At 37.4% G+C, this 10,005-nt stretch overlaps 1 protein-coding gene across 1 annotated transcript in view; it reads left to right on the top strand.

The window, feature by feature from the left end:
• antxr1d (ANTXR cell adhesion molecule 1d) overlaps positions 1-10,005 on the top strand; it is a 37,309-nt gene continuing 27,304 nt past the window's right edge. Inside the window, exons 1-9 of the mRNA XM_049481613.1 lie at positions 1-365; positions 2,529-2,600; positions 2,696-2,767; positions 4,159-4,240; positions 4,335-4,365; positions 4,457-4,530; positions 4,659-4,727; positions 5,536-5,616; positions 5,751-5,811. Of these exons, the coding sequence (XP_049337570.1) occupies positions 211-365; positions 2,529-2,600; positions 2,696-2,767; positions 4,159-4,240; positions 4,335-4,365; positions 4,457-4,530; positions 4,659-4,727; positions 5,536-5,616; positions 5,751-5,811 (697 nt within the window). The 5' untranslated portion in view covers positions 1-210. The remainder of the gene's footprint in view (positions 366-2,528; positions 2,601-2,695; positions 2,768-4,158; positions 4,241-4,334; positions 4,366-4,456; positions 4,531-4,658; positions 4,728-5,535; positions 5,617-5,750; positions 5,812-10,005) is intronic.

Genomic DNA, 10,005 nt, shown 5'->3' with positions numbered 1-10,005 from the left:
GGGTTGTGTAGAGGAAGGCTGTTCCACTATGTTTTGGAAGCGCCGGACTCCCGCATCACTCGGCCGTTTAAAACCGTGACAGAACGAATCAGTGTCAGGTTTGCGGAATACATTTGCCGGTAGAGATTTATTTCCTCTCGGGGGGATTATGTGAAGGCCTACTTTTGCCGTGTGTCTGTCCTTTTTTGGGGAAAAAAGTGTGTGGAAAAGATGGCGCGCGTGCTGGCTAACTTTGGTCTGGCTGTGGCGGTGGTGCTGGTCGCGCTGGTGCTGTTCAGACTTCCACACGGTGCAGCCGAGCCTAGTGTCAGCCCGGAGGAGAGGTCCTGTCAGGGTGCCTTCGACCTGTATTTTGTCCTCGACAAGTAAGTGGAGCTCGCATTAGAGCCGCATCTCCAGTCTTTAATATTGCCGTGCAGCTGGGTTTCTCCTCGAGGCGCGAGAGTCATACAAAGTAAAAATCTTGAATTCCTCAATAGTTCAGCGCCCGGTGTCATGAAGCTGTAATTGTTCAGCATGTAGAACTGTCATTTCCCCCCATTGTAAACAAGTCCTGCTGCCACTTAGTTGCAATTGCATTAGAGGCTGAATGCATTCCAGTCATCCAGCGCTGAAAAAAAGCAGTCCTGATGTCTAGTCAATGCATTATCCAGCTGGAGATATTCCCGCAGGGCAGCAGGCAGGATGTGTCCAGAGTAAAACCTAATATGCTGCATGTTAGCTTTAGCTTTTCACTGCACATGGTAAGCAAGGTCCCACAGAACATGAGCTCCTAACAGTGTTGTTGGTGGCTGGGTAAAAAAAAAAAAATAACGTGGTCTAATTGCCTGTACAAATGTTTTACTTGAAACCAAGTTTTACTTTATTTATTTAATTATTCAGACAGTAGATTTTTTTCCTTTCTTTCATTCCAGACAGTGCCACTGGACACAACAACACAAATATTCTACAGCTTGTTATTAGGGTTTATCTATGAGTTTCTCTCAGCAGCTGAATTTAAATATAAACATAATACTTTAAAATCTAGATTTAAGTCCTAGACTTCGAGCTAAAGTAGGGGTGAGAGAGGCCCTAAAATAATATCAAAATATGTCATGGTATTTTTACTATATATTCGTCTTTTTTATTTATTTAAGTATATACTACTGCAACAAAACAAATGTTTTGTTTAGTATTAATATAACTAATTAATATAACAATAAAATATGTCATATTTCATAATCAGGAACTTACCGAGACTGTAATGTAATTGCATAGAATAAAAACTGCAACAAAAAAAGTAACAACAATAATCTACCAAAAATTTAATTGCATAATATTTAGTACATAGAAACTGCAAACAATCAATTAGAAAACAAACAGATACAAAAAAAGAGTATCACTATAGAGTTGTTTTATAGTGTCAACAGATTTTGCCGATATTACCAGGTACAATACAATATGGCACATGACTAAACTACAGTACTTCCGGTATATTTTTAAGAATTCTGACCAAGTAAAGTCCATTTCTTTAGTAAAGATAATTTTTTTTTTCCACACTCATACTTTTCACACTTTCTACAATTCTTTAATCCCGTCTATTTTAGGGAGGCAAATGTGTTTCTTCTGAAACTTAAAGGACTATTTTAAGTATATTTATTTTTTACAAGTTTACTGTACCTGATATCTTAAATAAAATTTGTTACTCATTTACAGCAGTCATTACCGCACACATATGCTTCTGATATGCATGGCGTTAATCTGTTCAATCAGAACTACTTTGTAATATTTATTCAGGGGTTTGACCTTATTGACCTTTTAATCCAGCACGCTTGGCATCTGCAGAACCTTCAGGGTTGTTAAAGTTTGCACTTGATCGCACAGATCTTGAGCACCTGGGAAGTGTGAATAGCACAACATGCTCTAACATGCTGTACACCTAGAATGTACTTGGTAGCAATGAACATGACTTTCTTTGCTTGCTTATTTCAGCAGTTTAAAACAAGTATGGATTCTGATATAGCTGACTCTAGCATTTTGTTGAGTGGTTATATAGTGTTAGTAGTAGTTTTAGTATTAGTATTAAAAATCCAGATTTTTTTTGTGTAAAAACCTTTTTGGTCTGTGAATATCACAATCAGTTTCAACTATCATATTTAGACAAATATTTCTATACTAATCCAGAGTTAAATTCCTAAACCATTCTGAAACTGATGTAGATGCCAGCCATGTTTTGGGGGGAACCCAACCTGTTACACTTGGCCCTTGCCATCTGTTCCAATTTAAATGACTTGTTCCAGCAGGAGGGGGTCTTGCTCCCTGTTAGCAAGAGACAGAATCGTCTGGCACTAAAGCAATTAGCCCTGGTTAGGAGGGATTTGGGAGTTGTAATTAATGGCAGGGGGAGTTTTTCACTCAGATCGGAATTTTCTGTAAAAATATAAAAGTTTCTAATGTAAAGCTACTACAAAGAAAATAATTATTCTTATGGTATATTTCCAGTTTCCTGGACAAACAGTAAACTTTGCTTTGGTTCTTTATTAATGCAGGTCTGGAAGTGTCAAAAACCACTGGATTGAGATCTATTCGTTTGTGGAACATCTAGCAGAAAAATTCATAAGGTAATTTTCGTTTTTGTTTTGGTTGTGATTTATTCTTTGATAATATCTAACTGCCTGGTTTTAAAATGACTTTCTATTTACAATTGATGTTTCAGCCCAATGCTAAGGATGTCATTCATTGTCTTCTCTACTCGTGGAAACACCATAATGAAACTAACAGAGAATAGGTATGACTTCATAACACCACACAGTATAATCCATGCAGCTAAAAATAAAACTAAAGTGAATGCTTGAAAGAGTAGTTTGGAATCTCAGGTGGTTGCTATGGTGTGCCTAAGTGGTTACTGTGCTGTCTAAGACGCTGTCAGGTGACCTCTTTAAGGATCCTAATAAGTTACTGTAGCATCCTAGGTGGTAAACCCTGGTGTTGCAAAAGTGGCTGCTAGGTGGTTACTGTGGTATTCCAAATGAGTGGTATGCTTGTGATTGCCAGGGTGTTGCTAGGCAGTTGCTATGATATTTCATAGGGTTGCTGTGGTGTCCTATGTGGTTGCTCAGGTGTTGCCAAATGGTTTCTGTGACACTCCATGTTGATGGTTGGATGCTATATAAGGTTATTTTTATAATCGTTACACTTTAAAACCTGATTCATTCCTAAATGAAAAACAAGAAAAACTGTTGCCACAGGAAACCATGCATCCGTTGAAAAGTTGTATACAGACACAGATCACACACTCTTGAACTCAAGAAAACTGCTTAAGATGTGCAGTTAAAATCTGAAAGAAAATATATAGATATAAATATAAATCAGATAAAAAAGGGTTGCTTTTGGGCTCCGAGTGGTCCGGCGTGCTAAGCGCTTCCAATATGATCAAGAGATCGCCAGTTTGAATCCTGTTCATGTAGCTTGCCATCTGCTACCGGTCCCCTGAGAAAGCTCTCTCTGGGTGGGTAGATAGCACTCTCCCCCCACATCACTCCAAAGGGTGATGTCGATCAGCACAAGGTGTCTGTGAGCTGATGTATCGGATCCAAGTGCGTTGTGATGCTACTCGGCAATGCTGTATCAGCAGCAGTCTGAAAAGATGCGGTGGCTGACTTCACATGCATCAGAGGAGGCATATGCTAGTCTTCACCCTCCTGGTGTTGGGGCCCCAGTAGTGATAGGGGGAGTTCTATGAGTGGGTTGGATAATTGACCATGTAAATTGGTCAAAAATTGCTTTTGACTGCACAACAGTTGCGATTGCCCTCGCCTACATTAGTAGATCACAGGTGGCCCTGTGTAAACAGTGATGCATACTAGCATGATTGTTTGTTAGTTAAAGCAACATAACTGGTCTTGAAAGTGTTCTCATCCAATCGCGATCAGCTCTCCAGTAGCATAGCATCATTTGCAGTTTGAATAGATGCAGATTCCTGGCTTCGGGTGACTCAGAGAAAGCCCATGGTAGTCTTTACTGTCATTATAGTGCACATAGTGGTGATAGTATTGTGTTTTGGGAGAGACGAGGTTTTAAGATGAGTAAATTGAGGTGAAAATAGGGCAAAACAATTGTGTTATAGAATATTTTTAAACACAACAATTTTTAAAATTGTTTCTCTTTTCAAATGAATAGGGGTGAAATTACCAAAGGCCTGAACATACTGAAAAAAGAGGTACCGGGTGGTGACACGGCTATGAATCTTGGATTGCAGAAGGTATGTCATGCTTGTTTTTATGCTGGTTTTGTCCATAACATCTACCAAATTGTGCCTCTATTCAATAGAACTGATAGTTACTTTGCATTTACAGGCCAACGAGCAAATATATTATGGAAATTATGGTAAGTGCCGCATTGGCTTGCAGTATATTCAGTTTCCTTAATTCTTAAAAAAAAACAAAAAAACAAGGGGTGCCTGATTTTTGTTTTGCAGGGACAGCCAGTGTAATCATTGCTCTGACGGATGGAGAGTTAAATACAAATCAGTTACTCACAGCCCAGCAAGAGGCAAGTAAACAAGCTGGCAGTGTCATTCTGCATGTAGCTGTTCTCTGTGTTTCTTTAATGTATTGTAGCATTATTAGGGTTCACTTTTATTTTTTTTTTCCCTTGTCTTTCTATGTATGTGTATGTAGGCACAACGGGCCAGGTCTTTGGGAGCCATAGTGTACTGTGTGGGGGTGAAAGACTTCGATCAGGCACAGGTACAAAATAGAATTTCACTTAACCAATCAACCTTTATTTTAAAAATTGGAGTACATTGAGAGTGACCCTCATTAATAGTGTAACCTAGAAACTAAATAGATTAAGAAAAATAAAAAAAATAAGAGACCATTTAAAAATGATGAGTTTCTTTAATTTTAACAAATTGAAAACCTTTGTTATATAAACAAGAGGACGATGGATGATCACAAACCATCACGCCAAGCTGAACTGCTTGAATTTTTGCACCAGGAGTGGCATAAAATTATCCAAAAGCAGTAAGTAAGACTCGTGGAGGAGGACTTGCCACGATGCATGAAAACTGTGGATTAAAAACCAGGGTTATTCCACCAAATATTGTTTTCTGAACTCTTAAAACTTTATGAATATGAACTAGTTTTCTTTGCATTATTTAAGGTCTGAAAGCTCTGCACTTTTTTTTTATTTCAGCCATTTCTCATTTTCTGCAAATAAATGCTCTAAATGGCAATATTTTTATTTGTAATTTGGGAGAAATTTTGTTTGTAGTTTCTAGATAAAACAATAATGTTCATTTTACTCAAACATAAACCTATAAATAGCAAAATCAGAGAAACTGGTTCAAAAACTGAAATGGTCTCCAGAGCTTTAGATTGAAAATGAAAAGACAACATTTATAAAATATCAAATACAATATAAAACAAATATCCTATTTATATAATCACTGTAAGTAGCGACCCTTTGTTCTGCAAATCTTATAACTGTAGAAGTGTACTGAGTACTGAGTGAAATCAGCACTGAGTATTATTGTGCTGTTTCTTTTTTTTTTAGCTGGCCACCATTGCAGACACGATTGAGCATGTGTTTCCTGTTGTGGGAGGTTTCCAGGCCCTGAGGGGAATGATTGATTCTGTAAGTGCATCTTTTAGCGTTTTAAACATGATGATCTTAACCTTTTTTTAATGCTTTTTACAAATGGTAGTTGGTGTGTTGTATGATTTTGTGTTCATTTGTTTTTCATGTTTATTTTATTTATTTTTTTTTAGATCATCAAAAAGTCGTGCATTGAGATTTTGGCAGCCGAGCCCTCAAGTGTGTGTGCTGGAGGTAAATATTCTTCTTAAAGTGCCACTGTTGTATATTTTTCCTGGATAAATAAAACCCATAAATAATCTAAAATATGGGCAGTAAAAATTAGACTTGAACGATATTGGAAATAAGGGGAATTGCAATATTTTCAGGTTTTATGCTATATATCGCAAAATAACAATGTAGAAAAGTTCACCAGATTTCTCCAGAAGTGATCCAGCTGGTCATGATCAACAAATTTTGAGAAGATATGATCTGATGTATATCAGGTATAGCAAGAGCTGAACATTCTGTGATGTGACTATTGTGCATGTACTCATTGTTCTGATGATTCTGAAACAATATATTGTGTAGTCCTAATAAAAATATATGGAGCCTGAATAAATTAAGGCAGTCTGAGATGCACTGTGAGAATATGTTTCTGTTCTAATTGGCTAGCTGCCCTGGTGTAGTGTGCACTCATCAGAAAATGAAAATTGATCATGTCCGGGCAGAGTTAATCCTCTAAGCCTCACTGCTGCCAAGACTGTGCTGTAAGTGCGCTCTCGTGCAGTAAGTGCATGCTAATAAGGTCATGTCAAGCCGCATCCATCCTCAGCTCTCTACACACCAGCGCTCAGTGTGGCAGGCCTGTCCGCCGAGCGAGCAGCAGTCAATTAAACAAATGGGCATTTCACTGTTAAAGGCCAGGCTGCAGCGTGGCCATTCAGCAGTGCAGGACCTTATAATAGATCGGATGTGGCAAACTAGGCCAAGAAGAACCAGCCAGGCAAAAAATGCCGCTCTCTAATATCACTTGATCATTCCTAACAATAAGTTCTCTGTCACTTTGTGGGACATCAGTGGGAGCAGTGCAGTGCAGGTTCTTGGAATACTGTCAAAAGATGAGTGATAGATAAAGCAAAGAAATGTTACTGCTCTTCAGCCGTGTTATTACAGTAGATCCATCAAGTTGTGATTTGAGATATTAAAGTAAATGAATGTTTAATTAATCAAATTATATTATCTTAATCATACATAATTGCTATTAGTCCAATAGCTTGTCATTCCTTTTTTTTATACAATGTCACTAGACCTTAACAAGTCAAAATCTTGCGTTAACAACCCCAAATCAGTTAAATTGGCATAGCTAATTAATGGACTTTTGTCTTAAAAGAAATTTAAATGTCAAATTTTAGCAGTGAATGTAATTATCAGTACAACATCCAGTAATGTCCAGAAATGAATGTTATTCTATTTGGAAGTTTATATATAAATCTGCTGTGCTGTGAACTAGTATTATTTTGGCTTTCATCCTGCCTTTAAAATACATATGTATTAAGTGGTGATGCACATGAGGAAGCCTTGACCAACAGGACATTAGGGCTGGGCAAAATCTCAGTAAGTTCTTCAAATATATGAGCAATTCATGATTTACAATTACGATTTTTTTTTTTTTAGTTCTTATATAACAACTAAAAAATACAGTTTAGTTTAATTCTTTATTAAATACTAATAAGGAGCACTGTTTAGAGCTATCAAACATACAAACTTATGTTTCTAAGCACAAAATAACAGTATAAAAACAAAAGTTAAATTTAGGATTTGGTTTAAGAAAAGCAAGCAGCTTTTTATATTGAACAAGGTGCAGAAATAACCTTCTTATATTTCAGTTAAGAAAAAAAGTGTGCATAAAAAGTGTTCTTTACAGGTTTCTACCCTCCCAGTACTAGCTTATATGGTGAAAATATTATATCACTATATTTAAATACAGTGTTTATCATGATAAATGTGATGTCAGTCAAAATGCTTTAGTAGTGACAGATATTTGATACAATAGGAAAATGTGTCACAATATTGTGATATTGTTCACCTCTACAGTACATAGACAGATCCTGCTCCTGCTCTAGGAGGCTTCTTTAAGGTAATTTGCAGAACAGCCGCAGTGTTGTTCAGTTTGTGCACCGTGTCATGGCTTGCCATCTCCTGGATCAGACTGATGTGAAGTGACCAGGCCGCACAGCCTGCTAACAGGCCGTCTCTGTCCACACGGAGAACAGAGCTTACTATCTGACATGACAGCAATCGTTGCTTTGATTAATGCTCATGGTCCCAGTGCAGACCCTGTCCAGCCCCCACTCCCAGCCCCCCTTGCTGTGGCAGTGATTGAAAAGTCTTGGATGTGGCACCCTTCCCTAACTGGCCCCGCTCGTCAAACTCTCAGGTGTGGATGGGAATCGTCAGCTCGGCGTGTAGAAGCAGGCGCGGGTCGACAGCCTACTACCAGCCCCTGCCCACCATCTTGCTGCCAGCACTGTCCACCGCCCACCCAGGGATGACCTTTCCTCCCCCCGCGCTGCCCTGTCACAACCCGACACACACGTCTGACAGTAACACGGGAAGAAAAGGACGTGCATGCTGCAGCCCCTGAAATTAAAAGGAATTAACGATTTCAGCCATGCAGACGACGCATTAGGCAGGCCGGGCTGAGGTTCGCTGGGCAGTGGTGGGGAGACGAGGAGCATTTGCATATCCGACAGGGTTCATTAGAAAGGTAGTGACAGGATCATTTGATAGGAAGAGGGTGGAATTTATGTAGATGTATATTATGCAAATGTACATGAAATACCATCAATAATCTAAATTATGTAAATGTGTTTATGAAACAGCATCAAAGATCTCAAGATTTTAGTCTGATATCACTGAAGAAGGTTGTTCAATCAGCTGCACCACACTTGTTGTTGTGTGCAAAATGTAAAAAAAAAATATATATAGTGCAAAGGATTTTGTGTGGAATAGACCAGATTCCTAAATTATCAAATCGGGAGAGAAAAAATATTTGTTCCTACCACCACACCCTGTTTTTGGAAAATGTGTAGTACTTGTTAGTAAGAACAGAAATCCCTCAAATTAGTGATGCCCCCTCTGTGCCCCTCTGTTCGATATGACGATAAATATCGAGGGGACGATAGAAAAAATTGTGCTACTTATTTTCTATTGTCCCTATCAGTTCTACAGTAATTTCATCAATTATTCATGCAAATATATAAAGTAGGCTATGATTAAATGTATTGGCGTGGTCACTTTGCATAAACTAGGTTTATATAAGTGATAATAAAGTAATCTTTGAAAAAAAGCTTCATAATATGGTTTTGCGACATAATGCTGCTTTACGTTATTTGACGGATACTTTAAAAAATGTTAATTGAGTTTATTTTGATAACTCAATTTAAATACCTGTATAATTTTGAAACAATTAGCTACTGCATCGACATCATCTGTTTTCATTTGATACATATATATTGCTGCTTTAAAAGGTAGTAATTCTCATTTGTGAAAGTTTGGTTTAATGTCACTTTGAAATAAAGTTGGAAAAAAAGTAAGCAATGATATTATTTAGTCATATTTGTCGAAGAAAAACTGAAAACATACTCAAATGTGGTATATCATTATATATATCGTGATATAAAAAATTCCATATCGTGATATATGATTTTTCCCATATCGCCTAGCAATATTTTCATATGGATTTTTATATTTTTAAAGGTAAACAGGATAAAACTCCACTTCTGACACCAAGTGAAACGTTTACTCTCTATTAGCAAATCAGACTTTGTTCAAACCACTACATGTGGATCACACATGGCCTGTGAGGCCGCCTGCAGTTACCTGCCTGTAATGCACAGGTATTGAACCAGGCATGAAGCCAGGTGTAAAGTAGAGGATTATAAAGTTTGTACCTTTGTGGTGAGCTGGGAGGGGATCACCCAACATCTTAACCTCACTAAAGCTCTTGTTGCTGAATGCAGTCAAATCCTCACAAAAAATGTTCCAAAACCAAGTAGATTACTTTTCCTGGACAATAGAAAATGCTTTTCCCAACAACTTTCAACAACAAAATATGCTTGATTTCTTAAGAAACGATGAATGATTAGGTGTCCCAGTACTTTTGTCCATATAATGCATTTAGGAAAAAAAATAAAAACAAATAAATAAATAAGAAAGGAAGAATGGAACCATTAAAAATGAAAAACTTTTCGGTAAAGCTACTGTACAATTTCAAAAGAACAAAGAAAAAGTTAAAGTACCTTTTACAAGACAGTAATGTATTATTTCAGTGTAACAAGATTCTATTTTGGAAAATTTCTTTTGGTCCACTCATAAAATTTCACCATGTTGCAGATTACAGCTAGGAATATTTTTTAACAAAAATCTATATTTTGTTGAGAGATT

Source organism: Astyanax mexicanus, chromosome 7 (assembly GCF_023375975.1).
Source record: "Astyanax mexicanus isolate ESR-SI-001 chromosome 7, AstMex3_surface, whole genome shotgun sequence".
Taxonomy (NCBI): Eukaryota; Metazoa; Chordata; class Actinopteri; order Characiformes; family Acestrorhamphidae; genus Astyanax; species Astyanax mexicanus.
This window is presented reverse-complemented; position numbering and strand designations above follow the sequence as displayed.